The sequence below is a fragment of the Parasteatoda tepidariorum genome, chromosome 10 (assembly GCF_982258835.1).
Source record: "Parasteatoda tepidariorum strain Cologne lab strain chromosome 10, Ptep-v5.0, whole genome shotgun sequence".
NCBI classification, from domain to species: domain Eukaryota; kingdom Metazoa; phylum Arthropoda; class Arachnida; order Araneae; family Theridiidae; genus Parasteatoda; species Parasteatoda tepidariorum.
This window is the reverse complement of record NC_141764.1, coordinates 55,984,346-56,007,156: the sequence shown is the minus strand read 5'-3', so window position 1 is coordinate 56,007,156 and position 22,811 is coordinate 55,984,346. Positions and strand designations below refer to the sequence as shown.

The window sequence follows — 22,811 nt, the reverse complement described above, 5'->3', positions numbered from 1 at the left end:
GTTAAGTTTTCACCGCATCTTAGTCATTTCTTAAATTATTTTTTATCAGATTATTCATATATAGGAGTAATTATTTATGAAAAAAAATTGTGAAATAAAAGGAAAAACTATTAAGAGCGTCGAAGTCCAGCATTATTTTTAAACAATTATATTAAGTATAATCAAAATAAGTAAAATCAGAAGTACATTTTCCAAATGTTTCCTACCTAAGGATATTTTAAAATCATTATTACAATATTACTTATGAAGCAAATATGGTAAAATAAAACCCATTTCCTATGCGCTTAAATCTGTAGGGTGTTAAATTAAATTTTTTTGTTAATTTAAATTTAACATCTTCAATTTTAATACATATACTTCCTGCTTCTTTTAAATGAATCAGTATGAACGGTTGTGAATAAATTTCTTCATAACACACACTAACTGTATGGCTGAAAACAATTCTGGTAATTTTTCCTTTCATATGGTAGCAGTTTACTGTAAATTATGGATTTCAAAATTATAGTTCTCATTATTACTGAAGAAAATTAACCTAATAAGTGGTTTTTATGCCATGCTCTATGGGAGAATGCTATAATTATCACTGAATTTTATAATATATACCAATATTTACTCAAAGTCTAAAAAAACATATGTTAAGCGTTTACCAAAGTTATTACAAAAGCGCTTTGTTAAAAATTAGCAGGATTTTTGGTGTTCCCATTATGTCAGATGACGGTACATGTTACTGTCTTTTGGCAGATCATATTTGTTTCGCAGTTTGCTCGTAAAAATAGGTTTGCTTTAATAGACTGTCTAATTGATTACACAGTCTATGCACGAAAACTATTTATCTATTACATATTATTTAAATGATTTATGCACATTTTTCTTCGAATTATTATTATCAAGAGACAATTTAATATGAGACATTTCAATAGTACTTATTTGAGAGGGATATTAATCCAATTCAGTGTTCAAAAAATAATTTAGAATTCAATAAAACTTAAAACTTTTACGCCATCCAGGTGATTGTACCAAGATAAGTGTCTTTATAGAAAATTTAACAAAGAAAAAATAACAAAATATTTCAAAATAATTATTTATCAGTCTTTGTTTCTCTATGTGACAATCGACTCATATGTTGCATGAAAGTTCAAAGTTTTCTCATATTCATTTGCAACCCAACACAAAAAAAAGAAAATATCATTGCAACTGTCATATACTGCTTCATCTGGAATTTGATCTCAAATCTATATCATACATTCGTTGTATTTTCTATAATTAGTCCTTTACTCTCAATATTTGAGAGCATATACACCCACATAAATCTGGCGTAGATGCAAGTCACTTTGAACTGTTAAGACCTGGTGAATTACGTCAGTATCATATCTGGACTTCTACTAACTTTTGGCAGGTATTGAGTATTGTTGAAAGCAATAGGATTGCCCATTGAATGACTCACAAGGAGAATCAATCCTATACTTCTTGAAGACTTTTTCCAGGTAGCACTCCATGTCGATTTGACTCATGTATGAAGAAAGATAAGTGAAAGCTGTCATTTTGAGCCCCCATGCCATCATTTTCGATACAATTTGATTTCAATCTACGGACAACTTGTCTTCGAGAAACTAATGTGAATGTATACTTTTGTGAATGCATACATCAGTGCCTCTGAGAATTCTTTATTACCTCACTACAATGATAAATTCAATTTTATTTTGCAACCAAAATAATTTATTTTCATTCGCGTTTCTGACAAGATTATAATCATTGCAAACTGTTTTTAATAAATTTTGTTTTCTCTCCAAAATTTAGAAAATATTGAAAAAGAAAGCTTCGCCTTTTAACGGGAAAAACTGTTATGTACATCAGAGATAATTATTTTAATACGCACGATGTCACACGAAAATAAAATTACTATTTTTAAAATTATTACTGTAAAAATATATCTCAGGTTGAAAAACCATATTTTAAAAATTAACTGATATAAACAGGAGAGTTCATGTAGAAATAAACATTATTTGTGTCATATAAATTTAAGATGACTTATGTTTTTTAGCTATAATTTCTAATTAATTGTCAAAATTTTCACTTTTAGCAGAAGACCAGTAGCTGCATCTATTCACGAAGCATTAAAAGATAATCTATTTAAGCTGAGCAGTTGTAACAAACTGGAGGTTGCATGATTATTTCAACGATTTGAAAAAAAATTTCATTTCACTCAAAAATGAAATGACTTATACTTCTATACCTCATAGTTGTTAAAATTTTCTCTTTTAGCTGGATGCCAATGAATGTTTGCATTCAAAAAACGAATGCTTGTTTGCATCATATGTTGCAATGAATGTTTGCAACTTATTTGCAATTCCATCATAAAAAAAGAATATTACTTTTTAGTTGGGAAGTTCTAACGATCTCGAGAGTTCATGAGAATTTTAATGCTGGTAAATTAATCTTAATAGCAATCAAAATCAAAATTACTTATGTTTTTTATCTCTGATTTTCCCATAATTGTCAATTATTTTTTAATATGATATCATTGAATGCTTATATTCTAAATAGTGATTCTTAGAGCATAAGAAAGAAAACTATAGTTACATTAGTAACAAGCTTGAGCGTTCAGGATTATTTTAGTGTTCATAAATTTTGTTCATTCCACTCAAAACTAAAATGACTTATGCTTCTTTATCTATAATTTCCCCATAGTTTTCATCTTTATTTAATAATCATAGTGGAACAGCCGACCCGATTTCCGGTTTACGACTACTAATGTTCAGCATTGTAATCTTGAACCCTATCCAGATGACAAGGGAACTCCTGTATCAAGTATAGGGAGAAATTTGCCTTTGTAGAGGACTTTTTGATGGAACTAACCCACATTCCATCACACGGTTAACCTAATGTCAAGAGAACTTTAACCCATGATCCGACTACCACTGAGGATAGTTTTACGTCAGTACTGTAGTCGGTGCCAACATTTAACATGGCTACGAGAGTGGACTTCGTATCGACCAGCCGTTGCTGGGATTTGAACAGGGATCACCTCATTAGAAGGTGAATGCTCTATCCTCTGAACAAATACTGCTCTCCCCAAAGCTTTCAACATTCTTTAGCAGTACGCCAATGGATAATTGTATTCCAACTAGTGATTCAGAGAACATTAAATAAGCTATGTTTAAACCAAGTAGTTATAACAAACCAGAGATTTCATGATCATTTTAATGATGATAACTGAAAACTGAAATATCTTATACTTCTTTATCTATAATTTTCCCAAAACTGTCAAAATGTTCTCTTTCAGGAGTATAAGAAAGAAACTATTCTGAAAGTCACGATCAAAGAGTCACGCAAAGGAGACAAAATGCTTTTACAATATAACTATGACTATTCCGGAAGAAGGAGGTGAATACCACAAGTCACGAAAAGATGCACGGACATTTTATTCTCCCGAAGCACGAAAATTCTTCTCCTGCATCCCTATCCTCTTTCAAAACTTCCTTCTTTGCCTTCTTTCCTTCTGCTGTTACACGATAGGCTGCTTTTCCTTGTATGTCTCACACTCTTGTATATCGAATTCTCCATTTCAAAAGACTTCCACCTTCTTTTTTTGAAATAATAAATGATCTGTCTCTATCCTATTTGGATATAAGGTAACTGTCTCTATTATGTGTCATATTTTGGCCATTTTCATGAAGTATGTTCTCGTTTTCTACTCGTGGAAGTCTATTACAAATAATAAATGTTTGTGTGAAATAAAATATTTATTATTTATTTACAATGCAGAGTTTTTGAATTCCATTTTCAAGCATTTGTGAAAGGATCTTAATTATTGCAAAATATTGTACTCAAGTGGAATAATTGGTGATGAAATAAAAGTGAATTGCTTTATGTGTATAAATGTTTGCATTTAAATATTTTTGCTTACCTACTTAAAATATTAGTTTTTAATACTATATATAATTCTAGGATATATGTATATTTAAGGTAATTTTTAATTTAACTTTGCTTGCTTCAATGGGTGCAGGCTGTGAGCACAGTGACTTAAAATATTCCCAATGATATGTGTTGGAACCCTTTTGCTATCATTCGAGGTATCATTCTACTTATAACGCAATCATCAAAAGTTATATCATCGAAAGTTCTTAACGAAGGAACGTTTGTTCCACTTTTAGAATAAAAATCTTTTTCACTTCTCGGTTGGCGCTAAAATTAGGGGGCCTTTGAATATACCTGTAAAGCAAACAAGTAAACATTGCAAAAAAGCTCTCAAAAAATGCCGAGAACTAAAACGAACGTCCTTCTACATATAATGCAAATATAGGGGAAGTTCATCAAAAAGTTCTTAACGAAGAAAAGTTTGTTCCACTCTTAGAATAAAAATCTTTCTCACTTCTCGGTTGGCGTAAAAATTAGGGGGCCTTTGAATTTACCTGTAAAGCAAACAAGTAAACATTGCAAAAAAGCTCTCAAAAAATGCCGAGAACTAAAACGAACGTCCTTCTACATATAATGCAAATATAGGGGAAGTTCATCAAAAAGTTCTTAACGAAGAAAAGTTTGTTCCACTCTTAGAATAAAAATCTTTCTCACTTCTCGGTTGGCGTAAAAATTAGGGGGCCTTTGAATTTACCTGTAAAGCAAACAAGTAAACATTGCAAAAAAGCTCTCAAAAAATGCCGAGAACGAAAAAGAACGTCCTTCTACATATAATGCATATATAGGGGAAGTTCATCAAAAAGTTCTTAACGAAGGAAAGTTTGTTCCACTTTTGGAATGAAAATCTTTTTCACTTCTCATTTGGCGTAAAAATTAGGGGGACCTTGAATTTACCTGTAAAGCAAACAAGTAAACATTGCAAAAAAGCTCTAAAAAAATGCCGAGAGCTAAAACCAACGTCCTTCTACATATAATGCAAATATAGGGGAAGTTCATCAAAAAGTTCTTAACGAAGGAAAGTTTGTTCCACTTTTAGAACAAAAATCTTTTTCACTTCTCGGTTGGCGTAAAAATTAGGGGGCCTTTGAATTTACCTGTAAAGCAAACAAGTAAACATTGCAAAAAAGCTCTCAAAAAATGCCGAGAACGAAAAAGAACGTCCTTCTACATATAATGCAAATATAGGAGAAGTTCATCAAAAAGTTCTTAACGATGGAAAGTTTGTTCCACTTTTTGATAAAAAGTCTTTCTCACTTCTCGGTTGGCTAAGAAATTAGGAGGCCTTTGAATTTACCTGTAAAACAAACAAGGGAACATTGCAAAAAATCTCTCAAATACCGAGAACGAAGAAGAACATCGTTTAAATTCAGCAAGTCTTTTTCCAAATGCATGCAATTGATTTCACATGCGAAATTTTAATTACATAAGAATTACAAAATATTACAATTTTCCTTTGTGCATGTCATCAAATGGACTTTTTTCTGACTTTTTAATTTATTATTATTATTATTTAAATAGGCAAGTAGCCGCCCATTTTATGTGGAGGATAGAGGCTTCGCCAACTATGGTTTCGGCGGTGGTTCGATTACTCGTTCTTAAAACTGGGTGATTTACAATTTTTTTAGTCATGCCTTAGTTATACGGATTCTGATTTAATTTCCCCATTGGATTGACAGCCGATAGAAGAATCATTCGAGTTTTAAGAAAATCAAAGATTTTTATAATTGCTAAATCTCGAAAACATTTTTGATTTTAAAAATGAGCTTTCGACGTAAATACTGTGCGTTTTTTACATGGAAATTCCTATTAATGGTTTTCCAATAGATTTTAATGTATATTTTTAATGAAATCGTAAATCAAAAAAAAAAGGAGCAGCTGTTCAACAAACAAAAAATGTGTGAAAGTTAGAAGAAAAATAATAGCAGGAAAAAAAACATGCAAGAAATAATAGCGAAATAGAGAAGAAATTAAAAATTAATCAGCACTCTCAAGATGCTTCGAATTCTAAAAATTTATTCACTGCAACATAAGGAATTTATTTTTTCATTTTAGATTAACAACTTTAGATTTTTGCAGAAATTGGATGTAATGATTCAGTTTTAAATACTTTAGTAATGCGTTCGGATTCTGTCGGTGGGAAAAGAAATGAGAATTTCGCTTACGTGATTACTTGGATTGTTCCTAACTAATGAAAAATCGTTAAGTTAATTTTTCGAGTTATTGAGTAAGAAAATCCTAGAGGACAAGTAAACTTTACATCAAATTCTTCTTTTTAGTTGATTTCATACTTTTTTCTTATTGTATGTATTCTAACTGCAAACATGATATAATCATAAACCTTTAACATTATGCTAAATAGAAAAGCAACGAGGAATCATTTTTAATTTCAACTTGATTAATTTAAGCTTTGAAAATTTCTTGTTCGACTTTAAAAAAAATCCCTGTAAAATTATTGTACCAAAATTAATCATTGCGAAATAATTCTTAGCTTCCCTTTTCGAATAAAAATTATCTCATCTATACTGGAAAAAATTCCAGATCAAATTACGATATAAAATTCATTTTTACAGAGAAATATTGTACCGTAATTTTTACATTTTTTTTTTAATTTGAGTGATATTATGGTAACTATTACTGAGAGGAGTACGGTATATCAGTTTTTTTTGAACCGTTACAAGTTCCTGTAAAAATAGATTTTCCGGTAATAAGTACCGTAAAGTTCATTCAGATTAGTCTTGATTGTCACACAGTTAGTCTGAGTGACTAACCTGTGAGTGAGTATCTAATAATTATTAATTATACCTAAAAAAATATTTCCTTTTCTGTGAAATGCATTTGAAAACTAGATTTTGTTTTTTATTGTATGAAAAGCTTTGCTGTTACATGCTCCAAAACTCACGTCTTCGTGAGAAAACAAAAACTAAACAGTATAAGCGGAATTTCAACCTAATGCAACGGGAGATATATTTATAAGCACGAATTTAAAAATAAATTCTGTTTTAATTTTTTAAACGTATGTCTTATTTGAAAAAATGCTCACGTTCTTCATGCAAGACTAAATGATGAAAAATATTTTAAAATATAATAAAAGTATAAGAGAAACTGTAAAACGAAATTCAAGAGTAATGTATTCAATTTTGTAAACAGTCCGTTCCTAAAGCATCCGGATAACGTGATTATGCATAGCACGCAAATAATTTCTGTTTCAAAGGGACTGGTTGCAAATTATCTGAAGAATATGACATTTCATTTAACTGATTGTGTTTTAATTCGCTTAAATCGAAATAACTTTCAAATTAAGTCTAAATGTTCTACGCTACATAATATATGAGTCGAAAATGTATGTTTAAATATTAAATATTTATCGATGCAAACAAGACTGCTTCACAATTATCATAAATTCATTTAATTCATTGCAAATGATTCTATATGGTTTTATTATTTACACCATTCCTTATAAATGTTTCAAAGTTTAATAAAAAGAATATAAAACTTGAAACTGGTGCAAGAATAAGTTATTTTCAAGAGGGTTTAATATTTAAAGAATGTCATTGCTTGATAATTAAGGAAGTAATTTTCAATTGAACTTTAAATGGATTTTATTTAATTATTTTCGAAATAGTAATCAAAAAAAATATTTCTTTTTTTAAGAATAAACATTTATTTTTAGGAAATACATAATTATTATTTTCTAGAAAGAAAAATGTTTTTAACACCTCTTAGATATTTTTTTACTGATTTAATTTTCTCCATTTGAATATTAAGATGTGAAAATAATGCCGAAAAATGCATGAAAAATGTAAGGAGGAAATATAAAGGGTTTCATGCGTAATTCTGAATTTAACAAAGCATAATATCAAAAAGTGAAACCGAGTTTCATCAAATAATGTCCTATTATTTGATAAACATTTTTGCTTGTAAAAATATTTTAGAGCATAAGTATCCCAAAATGTTTATACACGTTTTTTTAAACCTGAAGTATATAAGTTTAGATTTTGAAATAACATATTTTAAATACAATTTTAATCAGAAAGTTAGAGATTTAAAATGTTCAATTTTGCCTGAATAATCAAAAGAATTTTGTAAAGCTATTATGCATTTTTTTATTATTTATGTTGATATTCCAACTGCCTTGTATAATTAGCTATAATACAAATTCTCATTTGAAATGGTCTTGAATAGAAAACAATGCAGTGAAATAATAATTATGAATGAAACAACAATATTTCAACTCCATAAGGATTAAATAATGTAAGAAATGTTATTGATATTTAGAAATGTTTCGATAAAGTTTTATCAGAAAAAAAATAAAAAGAGCACTATTATCGTCACTCTTTCATCATTTCAAATATTTTTTCTAAAGAAACATTAGAAAACTCGGCACGCTATATCACAATATTATGAACGTCAAATACTAATAATTCATACTATAACTTATCTATTTATGAAGTATACAAAATGAATAAATTTCACTCATTTTATGTGTTAATTATAATCGTATTTTATTAAGCAAGAAATACGTGAAACGGTTTTGAAATATTAGAAAAAATCATTCAGCTCATTAAAATTAATTGACTGTTTTGGAAAAGCTAGCCACATTAGAAAAATGCACTTTCAAGTCTGTGATTAAATCTGAAACTTGTTTAAAACACTGACTTCAGTTGTACTTACAAACATTTTTACGAATACATTGAAAGCTAATTTAAACCACATTAAAGCAAAATAGCTCAGAATGCAATCGTTATTAAAAAAAATCCATTTAATTACATCCAAGTCAAGCGATTTCTTTTAAATTGATACTTTCACTTCAAATTTATTCGCGACTAACTAATTACTTTAAATGGATAGCGGGAAAGCCTTATTAAAGTTTTTGAAAACTTTTCTGAAACATAATTTTGCAATTCATTTCCGTTCGTTTCGTTTCTTTAAAATCCTCTTTCCTCCCTACTTTTCAGTTAATGCAAGAGTTGAAGAGGAGTTGTTAAGTTTTCTGAAAATGCACTGAGAAACGATGCCATTAGTCGTTGAATAGGAAGGAGAAATGAACCGCGGATTCTTTCAGTCGGATGTTGGAAAAGGAAATTGAGACGATGGAACGTCCACAAAATGAATAGAGTCGATTGAAAGAATATTTTTTCTTATTAATATTCAGTAACAAGAGTTGATTTCATACAAGGAGTCATGAAATTTTTCTTTCAAAAATAAATATTTAGAAAGCATTCCTTGAAATTAATATGCATACATACTGCCTTCCAACTGGTAAGACGGAATTTGTTTTAATCTGGAACTGGAGATGATACCGGAGATGTTTTGTTTCTAAAATGAGTACATTTATTCGAAAAAAACATTCTTGTTTATAATTATTCGAAATAGTGTAAGGATTTTGATTAGTAAACAAACTATTTATGTAGCAAATATTTCAATCTGATTACCCTGACGTATGTGAAAAAATTTAGAACAAGAAAATATTGTCTCCACTATAATGTAATCGAAAAGTGTAAATTTAGGTTAATTTGTTATATGAAAATATGAACATCGTATATGTGTGATACGCAAGAGATATTCTTCTTGAATATATAAATTACGACACATTACTTCACTGTAAAAATGTACATATAAAATTACGGTTTAATGTTTCTGCATTTTGGATGCATCATTCATAAAATCCATTTTACTGAAAAATCCACTTTTACCATGAAATATTTTGCCCTAAATGCCAGCAATAATTTTTTTTAGTTCGAGTAATTCAGTGATTTTACGGTAAATATTACCGTTAAATATATGGTATATCACAAATTTTGCTCCGTAAAATGTTTCAGTAATTAATTTTACGATAAGAAGTAACAGCACGCAAAGTGCCGGGTTTTTTACGGAGTCTGGAATTTTTAAAAGTGTAATCATAGAGATATGTATGTTCAAACATGTTTTCTGATGTGGATGAAGAATTTAAGCCAAAAAATATTGATAGTAAGTATAAAATTATAAATAAAAAAATTTATCGGAGAAGCACTGTTAAAATTTTCCTTATAAAATTAGGGTAATATAACTGGCAGCTGTCTGTCCATCCGATTAACCATAAAGTTTACGGAAAAGAATTTTTTTTTCCTTTATGGTATTATAACCATTTACAAAAATATCGTTATAAAACAATGAATACAAAACTATAAGGTTTTTAACCATTTACAACTAGCACTTTTTAAAAACGTAATAATTTTCTAACTAGACATAGAAGCTCGGTTTGTCGTAAGTTAATGATCATTGAAGAGTGTCGGACACTGGGAATTCATCACGTGTTGAACGGAATGGAGAAAATATTGTAGTGTCAACACTAGGACTCGAACTCCAGTTCTGATGGTCATGAGAGTGACAGATGAGCCCACTCGGCTATGATATGTACGCAGTAGCGAAGAACTAAGTAGCTTCATTAGGTGGTTCTAGTTGGGGCTATGAAATTATGGATGTTTAACCGTATTAGGTGAAAGCAGTTTATAAACAGTTTTTCCTAAACTTAACAGTTTGATTACCTTTTCATTTATGGTTATTTGACTGTGTTGATTAAATATGGTAAAATAGCCATGCAATCAATTGTTATTTAACCATTTCTTTCGAGAAATTTCTAACAGTGAAATGAAATTTATAGGTAGTAAGTATAAAAATGTATTAAAAGTTTAAACTTTTACGAAATATATTAACCATTAAAAAGAGCCTTAATCTAATTTACAGTCAATGCAAGCGTTGAAAAGAAGTTGTTAAGTGTTCTGAAAAAGCACTGAGGAATAATGAATCTAATTGTTTGAAAGAATCTCGTTATTAAGACTATCAAAAAGTACCAGCACTTAGGGTGCTAGTATTTTTTGACGTAAATAAACCGAAAATCTGATAAACTGTATTATTTACAGTAATATTTACAGTAAACCACTGAATCTCTCTAATTAAATTAATATTAGTGTAAAATTCACAATATAAAATTTTACTTCGGTAAAATGGACTTTGCTCTCAAAGTGCTTGTACTTTTTACCATGATTTGATCCAGAACTTTTTACAGTGCAGTAAGAATTGATAGAGAAATTTTGAATGGAATAACAATTTTTTAGTGGTAAGAAGTTGTGAAATTTTCTTTAAAAATCACATATGTGAAAAGGATTTCGAGTAAAAGAAAAAAAAGGATGCGTAAAAGAAAGGGATATCACTGCATTTGATAAAAATACAGTAATAATACTTTAGTAATATTTTTACTAATAATATGCATAATTTTTTATAACAAATGTAATAATTTGAATAACTTAAATGTAGATGAAATTAAAACTATCCATTGTATGGGTTTACTGAAATATTTTAGATATGTTTATATATAGACTGATTTACTAAAATGAAAAATATAATATGTAGACTTTGTACTTCTTGTACTTTATAATGTAGACTTTGCACTTCTTGAGATATTCGATCATCACTAAGCATTTTACTCAAACTGTCTATTTAAAAATAAAATATAAAGTGAATCAATAATCAAGAAATATGTGCAGGAAATATTTTTAAATGGTGTTCTTAATGATATCAAACTTAATGCATAAATCTCACTTCATTTGTATCTTAGTTGATATTTTGAAAAACCTATCGAATAGCACCAAACACGCCACTTCACCTCAACTCCCAGTCTAAGGCGAATTGCGGGGGAAGAAGCTAATTTATGGAAAGTGGTTGAGTTTTGGGTTATTGTGTGGGTTTTCTAAATCATCATATAGAATTTTCCAAATGGGTCCAATTTTTGTTTTCAAAAATAAATATGTATGCCAGAAGATGAATTAAGTCATAGATCTTAATACATGCCATCCAAAATAGAAACGTCCAATTATCTATAATAATCTACAATTAAATAAAACATGTACATTTTCAATACAATGCCCAAAAGCTGGATCTAAAGAATTCCATATGATATGTATTCTGTTTAATATTTCAAAGGTGATTACAATGTTTTCTTTTCGTTTGTATTTGGTTAAAAATTACAAGAATACTGGAAACCATCGTTCCTCTTAACTTGTTAGTTAAAAGTAGAAGAGAAATTACTAAGTTTCCATTAAAAAATGCACTAAAAAGTGCTACTGCTAGTGATTGAATGGAGAATAGAACTCCGAAAAATGAATATTGAACAGGAAAAACAAATAGAAGAAAATAATATTAAACAGGAAAAAAATAGAAAAAAGGGAATATTAAATAGGAAAAAAAATAGAAAAATCAAAATTGAATTGTGAAAATGGAAGAAAAAGAGTATTGAACTTAAAACGAAATAGAAAAAAAAGAATATTGAACAGGAAAAAGAAATAAGAAAAAAAATATTGGGCAGGAAAAAGAAATAGAAGAATAAGCCAACAATTCTTTCAGATTCAAATGTTAGGGTTGTGTACAAAAGGTTTATATTAATAATATTTAGTAGCAATACTTGATTCAATAAAAGGAGCAAAGTTCCAGAAACATTTATTTATAAAGTATTTCCATTTTAAGAAGATTAATTTCGGGAAAAATTGTCGAAAACACTGGAGTAAATGAAAAATTTATCTAAAATAGAACTGCCACAAAACTGTATAATTAATAAACTTTTCCTCAAAGTTGATAAACAACGCATAAAACATATTGTATATAGAAATAGAGATTTATAGAGATGGAGATTTTTTTTTGACAAAAGTTGCATTAAATTTACGGGACTCCTTGCGAATTGAATGTTAAGAACCATGCATTTATTGCTATTGAATAATTAATGAAATCAAATTGACAAAGCTGTGAAATAAGGCACTGTGCTGTTTATTACTTATTTTTTTAATTTTGTTTTTTCAAATTAATATAACACGTTACTCCACAACAAAAGAAAACATCAATTTACAATTCAGTGAAAAAGTTAACTTGAATTCTGAAGTCAAAAGCTTGGCAGTTCAGATAGAGAAGTTTATGAAGCATATATAATTTTATCTATAATTTTATAGAAAAAAATTCTCTACTTCTAAACTCATTAGATTAAAACATAAAAGAACGGATTTTTGTATTTTTACTTTTTTTTGTCTTGCCAGGTTCTGATATAGTGAAAAAGAACTTTATAGGACTATAGAATTTTTTAAATTATTGTTATTTGTTGGCGTTTTAATCAGCTCTTCTCTATCCATAGAAAAGAAAATTCCATGAGGAAAGAAATTCATGTAAAACGAAAAAATGTTTGATGATGTCTACCTGGCGCAAACTTTATATTTGCTATGCAATTGACATAATATCAATGTTTATACAGAATACATTTTTAAATATCATACGGGCATATTAAACTATTTGTTACAACAAGAATATGTGTTAAGATAGAAGCGTTATACTTATTTTAAGAAATGTTTCTTAAAATTACATATTACTTATAAGTAATAACTTTATTACTTGGCTAAGTCTCATTTTTATAGCTATTTTATTTATCAATACATAAATAATAATGCTTATCAAACAAAATTACTAAGTGTAATATTTCTTAAAGAAGGATACAGTTAATGTTTACTCCGTTATTATAACCACATCCTATTTTTAATTTACAATAACCAATTTTCAGTTTAGAGTGTTTTCAGACAGACATAAGGTATTTACATACATTTCTTATCATAATATCAAGAGGAAAGGAAAATTGGAAGAAAAATTTGTAAAATCGAATCAAGACAAAAGAATTTTCTTTCCTAACAAGAGAAAAATAGATTAGTGTCGCGTTTTTAAATGCAGGTCAGCTAATAGAAACGCATAATATTTTTCTTTTACAAAACTAACCAATTTTCAATTTGCAGAATTTTCAGGCATAAATAAAGTAGGGGAGAGTGGGGTCAATTGTAACAGGGTACTATTGTAACAGAGTAAAAATTTCGAGCGTCGGGTTCTAGATTTGGTTCCTAGGTGGCGCACAAGGTGTATTTAATAAATCTACTTGTACACCCCTGCTGGCAACCATTTTCATGTACTTTTGAATGAGTTACATCACAAAAGATATTTTCAAACTACGTAAGTACTTTTTTTTGGTATATGAATATTATACTGTAACAAAGTAATTTTGTTTATACAAATAAAAATTATTAACCGAATTATGTCAGTGGACACATTAATTAACATTTAAAAAATAACATTAGTTTTGTTAATTAACTAGCATTGTTTTTAACAAATGAAGCTGAAATGACGTCTTGGGGACTATTGTAACAATAAGTAAAGGGTCGATTGTAACAGCTGAAAATAAATAATCTCATGTTTAAAAACCATTACTTAGCTCTTTAAGAACCACTAATAGTTTCCTATATTATGTTTCATGCGCATTATTTTATTTGTCACTTTTCACAGCATAAATTATAATTTTTAACCCCATAAAGTTAAAAGTTTAACCCTTTAGGTCACTGCTCATTATTATTTTTACTCCTAAAATATCTCTTCTATTTTGATCAATAAAAAAAATATATCACAACTATGATCATATGTATAATTAACTACGTTTTAGTAGAATTTATGAACTGTTGCAATTGACCTCCTAAGGGAGGACAATTGTAACAAGTGTACGACTGTCAAAAATTGTTAATAAATTTTATAAGAACATTTAAAATAAGGTATTTATTTTTTTTCTAGTAGAGGATAGTCTAATTTACTCGTCTGTCAATTAATACTAATAATATGTTAGATTTTTTGTTATCTAAAAATAGTTAAGTAAAAGATGTTACAATTGACCCTACTTACATAAATTTCCTATCATGATTAAATAAATTTAAATTGTACTTACTTCCTCTTACATGAACATCTCTGGAACCAATAGTACCTGCTGCATTTGATGCAGTACATCTGTACACTGATGCATGTACATCTTGTCTGTAATGATCGGCATGGAAAGGAGAAAAGACTAAAGACCCATCGGGACGAATATGCCTCAATCCGGGAACGTCTTTAATAGGATTGCCATCTCTTGTTTCCCATCTCATTGTGGGAGCTGGATTACCCCTTGAAGTGCATGGAATCACGGCTCCAGTTGTATTATAAAAATCTATGTGTTCTGATGGCTCATTCACAAAGACTAGAGAGCGGCGATCTAGTTTATCTGCCCTGGAAGCTGAAAAATAATGTTGATAGTTTCATTTTTATTTTTACATATATCGACATTTACCAAATTTGAAATTCATTAAAATTGAATTTTTTTAAAACATAGTTTAAACATCAAATTACTAGTTACACTATTTGTTAGATACGAATAAATTAATTGTTCTAAGAACAGAAAACTACTTGTTTCAAATGTCTTTATGATAATATGTAAATTTTTTCATAAAAAGAGAAACCTAATAATTTTACTTCAACATAAAAACTGTCATCAGTCAAAAGCAAAAATGCAGAACTTTACAGGTATAATTGTTTTTTTTTTATTTAAATAATAAAAATTTAGAAATTTACTTGTTTTCAAATTTACTTTACTTTTAGAGATTTATTTTGTCGAATTTTTTCGAACAATTTATTTTTTTAAATATTTGAATTATAATGCAATATTCAATATTTGCAGTAAAATTATATAATATATAAACTATAATTTTTGCAAATGTGAAAAAAAAATCATTGTATTTTGCAAAATTTTTTTTCCTCAAGTGCTAAATATTGATTCGTGTTTTTAGGATATTTCTAAGAATAAAATTACCTATTTATTGTTAAAATCTAAAAATTACTGAAAGCAGTGAAATTCTGTGAATGTTTAAATTCGTAAATGTTATTTTAGCATTAGCGTAATCAAAATATATAAGTTAAAATAATATAAATATATAATAAAATACATTAAGATAATGCCTTGAGTTAAGTGGTAATTTTAAAATATATAATTATTTATTAATTAGATATTAAAGGAAATAGACTTTTTAAATCTCCATATATGCAACATATTGATTGTCACTTTTTTAGAAGTATAAAATATATATTTACCTATTTATCAATAAATAGCTGAAAGATTCTAAAAAATGTAAAATTGTGTAAATGGCTTAATTCTAGTGTGTTACTTTAGTCTCAGAGAATTCAAATTAATTTAACATGAAAAAAAGCACATATTGAAAAAAAAGGCAATACAATTTCATAAGTAAAATTATAATCTAAAGGTATTTAATTATGTATTTAACGTTTTTCTAAACTTAAAACCGATACAGTTATTTTTAAAATGTTTTTTTTTTACTTTTTTCCATTTTAATTACTGCTAATTTCATTTAAAATGTTGTACCTTTCTTTTCTTCTGTTGGAGCTGAAAAATTTAAGCGTTACAATGATGCATTTCTGAAGTCACTTAGAAAGAATAAGACAAATGAGAATCCTCTGCTTAACTAAGCATGCATTCAGGAAAAAAATGGTATAACTAGAAATAAACTACAACTCTCTAAAGCCCAAAACGAGCGACAATATTGCTTTATCATTGACTCTTCGCATCATTGTTATCTTAAAGACAGCCTCTTCTGAGGACACAAATAAAAGTGGTAAAGCTAAAATACTTTCGACACGTGATTTATACATTTTTACCCTCTGCAACTGCTGGGTAACTACTCGGCGAAATTGTTCCCCATTTAGATTCATGAAGCAGATAACGTCCAACGAATGTCGAGTGCCAGAGCTCCAGTGTGATATACGTAGAATCTGCAGCCGCATTCATCCATTCATTTAGCGCGAGTCGAGTTTGTGGGCGTAAGTACGTTAGCCATTATACAAGCCAGAACCTTATAGAAATGGGCTTTTCACGCTTCAAGAGTCACAAATGCCAAATTAGGAACTTGATGGATTTACCCAAAAGGGGCATCTAATTTCAGTCCTTATTGTTATGATGCCTTGCTTATCAACTTTGATGAATCTTTACGTATTTGTTCGGTAAAGGGTAATTGTTGAAAGGATTTGGTATGAAGAGAATGATTAAAATTAGAATATAATTCGGTAGTTAGTCTTCTTTCAGGAAAACTAAACAGATTAGGAAAGACTGCCTAATATAAAAGGTTATAAATGCGTGGAAAGACTATTTTCCAAGACTACTTTAAAGGCTGATTCAGAGAACTTAGTTTTATGAACGCGCAGCTCATGTTTCACTTACATTGACTGCTATTAACATGCAGAGTAATGTTTTCCTATTTTTGGAGCATTAACTGTTACCTCCTTTTAAAGACAATATTATAACAATATATTGATTCGGTGATATTACAATCTAAAAAAAAACATAATAATAGGTAATACATAGGTTACAAAATCGCCACTTTTTTAAAATAATAAATAATACGAAGCTAAGGAAAAAATAGCACAAATGTCTACATGTATTGTTACTTCCTAACTTAGCATGTTTGAGTATGGTGTTCCCAATAATATTCTTTTAAAAATTAACATTGCATAACAACATTATTTTTTTAATCAACATAGTCTAATATTAGTCGGTTTATACCGATCGGTTTAATCTTCAAGCTGGGGCTTATTTTATACATAGTACAAAGATTGTTTTATGTGCATTTATATTAAGGAGGAATAGCATTAGTTTTCATACAGCTGATTCGTATTTTATACATAGTACAAAGATTGTTTTATGTGTATTTATATTAAGGAGGAATAGCATTAGTTTTCATACAGCTGATTCGTATTTTATATATTTCATAAATTTCTAGAACATTTATCATCTACGCACATTCTTTTTCACTTTACACGTCTTATTACTACCTAGTCTTATTATAACTTCATATTTGCAGGTCAAATACGCTTATAATTTTACACTTCTTAAATGTTTCAGCAACAAGGGACTATATCTGATGAAACATTTACCATGCTCGGAGCATTCCTATTATTTAATTATTTTGACATTAATTTCAGTTCACAGAGCCACAAGAAATGAAGTCTTTACGTTAAATTTTCATCTCAAAATTTCAATAAGTCTCTTTAAGAGAGCTAAAATTCTATTATCTTTGTAATTTTACCCTTTTCGTCATTTCAAGAAACTTGAAGCCAAACAATAAGTCTTCTATTCATTGAATTTCAATCATTGAGGCTTTAACATCATTCGCTTACAATTTTACTTGCAGCCAATTTCCTGTGAAGCGTAAATTCCTTCGGTGGTGAATTGAATTTGACTTTTCTACTGTACAGGGAGGAAATTACTACAAAGCCTATCTAAGCCTTCTCCCTTCTGGAAGGTTGAAGATGTGCATTCTTACGAAATGCTAATTAAAAGACAGTTATAATCGAAGCATAAAGAATTCGAATCCCAATTTACTTTAGTGTAACAGAAGAGTAGTAGAGTGTGTTTGCTACTCCTCTAATTCCATTTCAACGGTGTGATCTTTAGTGCTGTGTCGTACACTGATGCAGTTCTCTGAAAAAGACCTTACAACTTTGTGCGAACCTAATTTTCTAAGTTTTATTGGGTAGAACCACTGCTTCCTTTCTGAACAAACTAGCAATTTATACGATTTAAAATAGAGTGATTAGCAGTGATTTATATTCAGGTGATTTATGCAAGACTTGCAATGAACTATGCAATTATTGTAGATATTAATTCTACTAAGCGAAATATTATGTATCAAATTAATCCTTATTCTTGAAACTAGTACCATTTGTTAACCTTTTGTTCAGTTACAACTGGTGCCAGTGTAGACAAGTAGGATAATTACCAATTGTCAAATAGTCAAGTATCAATAGTTAAGTCAAATTAACAAGTTGTTTCATTATTAATTGACTTAAAAAAACTAGAAAAATCTCTTTGCTCTATTCATTTTTCTGATGTCCATTAAATTTGCAATAAAATATACGAAGAAGTAATATTTGATTAATATTGGATTAATTGGTTGCATGCCCGTTCATAGTTAAGGGTGAAAAATAAACGTCAATAAATTAATACTGGACAACACTTCAAGATCGTGCACAAAAGTGTGAAACATATATTGATGCAAATAATTAAGCAAAAAAAAAATTCATTCCTTTTCTTTATCTATTACTATTTGTTGCCCTTCTCGGTGGGTTTAGGTTATTAGATTAAGCAATACACGTTCTTAATAGTTTGTCCCATCAAAATAAAGATTAACTGTATTCAGTATCATCTGGCATAATGCTGTTCCTCTAGGCAACTCATACTTATAATTTCCCAAAATCAGGCTATTTTCTCCTGAATCTGCGAGAAACAGTAAAAACCTTACATAAAAACGTATAGTATTGGTGCAGCGATAACTATAACCCAAGAGTAGAAAAAAATACTATAATAATAAAAAATTTAGAATTTTTTTTATTAATTTATAAACATTTTGTACCTATATGAAGGTATACTTGTTGCATATTAAAACTAAATCTACTATCATGTTACCAGTAGTGTCTATTAACAAAATTAACCATCATTAATTCCAATAGTAGTATGACAACTTTTAAGGTTCCCCAAAATTAATGTGTATATTCTCTACATTAATTTTGCTTTTCAGAGCTTATTCTTATATCAATTAGTACTTAAACAAAAATTAATGAAGTATAATTGACGGCAATAATGCTTTACAATTTGCTACGCTCTCTTAAATGAATTCGTAACATTTCTCCACTTACTTTGCTTTTCAGTACAAAGCTTTTCTTTTTCCTTTTTTTTTCAATTATCGTTGACTTTAAATAATTTAGTTTTATAGTAACACGTTTTAAAAGTATAACTGTAAACATAATAAACACGTGATTTAACACTAGAAGTGCCATTGGGGTCATTTTGACCCTTTTTGGCCATTTCTTATGAAATATTTGATACAAGTGAGCTTCGACGCTCATTTTTTTCGTTACATTGAGAAGACCACAAGAACCTCCCATGGTAAGCCTAACGTCTAGGGAACTCTGACCCATGATCCGTCTATCACTGAGGATATTTCACGTCAGCACTGTGGTTTGTGCAAGCCGGATGCGAAATTCGTATCGAACAGCCATCACCGGGATCAAACCTCGGTTCACCTCATTGGAAGCCACGATGGCTCTATCCCCTGAGCCATCGCGGCTCTATGTCAAAATTTCGTGCCTTTCTGTTGATTGCTAAAATAATTAGGGAAATACCTAAGACAGTGAAAAGGGATTATTTTGACCCTCATCCGAAAAATCACCATATTTGAAGTTTTATTTATGTTTTTGATTTTGCAGAACTGCAAACTATATAAAGAAGAATCGAAGAACAGAAATTGGGGACCACACCGTGTTAAAAAAATGTCACGCTCAACAGATTTCGTGAAATAGTCCCTAATGAATTATAATCTTGATACTTTTAATAAAAAGTAATGATGATAAAATAATGATATTTTCGATAATAAAAAACGTATTTTCTCTGATTAACCATACTTTTTTTCCGACTGATTCGGATTTCTGATTCCCACTGTACGTATGGAAAATGAGGTCCCAATTGTTTGGCCGGGAGAGCTATCAAAAGTTTGGATTCCCTAATGTTAATGTTATTTTTATTCATTATTTTTTTATTATTATCCAAAGATAAATCAATGCCGAAATAAATTTTAGTAAATATCCATTTTTTTAAAATTTTAATTAGCAATAGTCGAAAAAATTTTGAATTGTAAGGTAAACAATTTTACATCATCTTAAATTATCTAAAATTACTTGCTAAAATACAGAATTTGAAGGAAATTGGTTGAATAGTACCTAAAAAATTGAATTTTTAAAAAGTAGTGTATTTAAAATTTGATTTTTCAAGAATTATTCCAACGATTTCGCTTTAATTTTGCATTTTGCGATGTAAATTTAGATACTTTAAAATTATGTAAAAATTTATGCACCATGCAATTCGAAAGTTTTTCTACTGTTATTAAATAAAATAATTAAAAGTGATATATATTAACTAAAATTATTTTTTGGATGGAATTTTCTTTGGATAAATGAATTTTATAATTATATGCATAACGTTTTCAATTCGCTAAGAAAGTTCTGGAAATATGGCGAAATACGCAAAAATTGAAATCAACATAAGGGGTAATAGTGTATTTAAAATTTGATTTTTCAAGAATTATTCCAACGATTTCGCTTAAATTTTGAATTTTGCGATGTAAATTTAAATACTTTAAAATTATGTAAAAATTTATGCACCATGCAATTCAAATGTTTTTCTGCTGTTATTAAATAAAATATTTAAAAATGATATATATTAATAAAATTATTTTTAGGATGGAATGTTCTTTGGATAAATGAATTTTATAATTATATGCATAAAATTTTCAATTCGCTTAAAAAGTTCTGGAAATATGGCGAAATACGCAAAAATTAAAATTAACATAAGGGGGTCCAAAGTAAAGCTCTCCTAACTAAACTATGGGAGCCAGATTGTAACTACCCCCCAAAATTTGGGATCAGAAATCTTAATCCGTCAAAAAAAAGTATATTTATTCATTGGAAGTACGTTTTTGTATCTGATTTCGTGACTTAAAATGTCGTCTGCACTAATTAATTATCATATTTTCGTTCACCTCCTTGAACCATAAACATAGACTCTTACAACGGGAAGATCCGATCATTAAATCAAAAGTTATTCAAGGTGGTCAATTTTCCTTAGTGCACTGTACATGTTGAATATAGACGGTTATATTTGCTATAATCTTGGACTAGTTTGTATTGTTAAAAGGCAGTTATTGCCATGTAAGTGATAATGAAAATTTATAGTATGATGTTCAAACATCATATTTTTGATTTTAACTCATATAAAAAAAAGAAAAAATTGAATCCCTACTTTTATTTGTGCACATTGAAAAAGTGGCAAATGATTTACAACCTGGGGAAAGTTTAGTGCTCTAATTATGGAACCACTCCAAATATCTAGGCGCAACGGGATTACTGTTTTTTTTCCTCAATAAAACTTGAAATTGATATTTTTTCGTAACGAAAAAATAATAATAAATTAACTTTATTATTCATCATTTAAAAATCATTTTCTTTAAAAAAAATCTTAGTTTCCTATGAGAGTCAAATTGACCCTTAATGGTGATTTTAGGTAAGTCCAAAATCCGCCTCTTCTAGTGTTAAGATAACTTTTGAAATACTAATTTGGTGACGTATTTAGCATGATTGCATTGATCATAGCGTGGCAAGAACAAGCATTACAGTACGCGGAAGAAGGTATTTTTTAATTATAGCCATAATCTAGCGAATAGCATATTTGAAATTTTATCTTTAAAATATTTGACTAAACTGAATCTTCTATAATTTATTAAACAAAGGCTTCCGTTAAACCAATTTGAAAATGACATTTTTTTTAAATGCGTCAGAATTAAAAATATAATTTAAAAAATAAAAAATTCGAGTTTCGTAATTTATTTAGAATTGTACTCATTTAGCCGCATGTGGAATATCGTATTTTTAGAGTATACACGGAATACTCGCAATCCGGTATAAAGGCACATAGTCACACAAATTATTTGTTTTATTACATATACAAATTTTCATTAACAAAAATTTAATTTATTAATTGAAGATGTGAAATTTATAAAAAAAATTGAACATTGTATACCTGATAATTTCCTCAAATTGCAGTCTTTAAATTTTTATGAAAAAATTATTCATCTTATTAAATTATCATCGCTGAACTTTGCATTTTACTATTTTAGACCATTCATAAGTGGCCACCTACTAATTTGTTTAACATATTATATAATTAAGTGAAAAATAAATGTTGTCAAAAAGATCCCGATTTCAAAAACAAAAAAAAACATGTTTCAAAATATTAAAACTACTTTGAAGCGACTAAATTACCACTTTTGACTCTTTTTTAAAGTAGCAAATAATATTTAAATGAGTTTTTAAAAAATTGCATTATCATTTGATTCTTTTTAAATAAGAAAATGAAGCATTTGAAAATAGCTTTCTACATTTACAAAATTATTCTTAATAAATCAATAAAAAAATTT

At 28.6% G+C, this 22,811-nt stretch overlaps 1 protein-coding gene across 2 annotated transcripts in view; it reads right to left on the bottom strand.

Annotated features, from left to right (window-relative positions):
• LOC107443056 (cell adhesion molecule Dscam1) overlaps positions 1-22,811 on the bottom strand; it is a 208,928-nt gene that overhangs the window by 168,922 nt on the left and 17,195 nt on the right. For both annotated transcript variants that reach the window (XR_001583949.3, XM_016056799.3), the window contains exon 2: positions 14,690-15,013. Coding sequence is in view for 1 of the 2 variants with exons in the window: in XM_016056799.3 (XP_015912285.1) it covers positions 14,690-15,013 (324 nt within the window). In the remaining variant the exon portion in view is untranslated. The remainder of the gene's footprint in view (positions 1-14,689; positions 15,014-22,811) is intronic.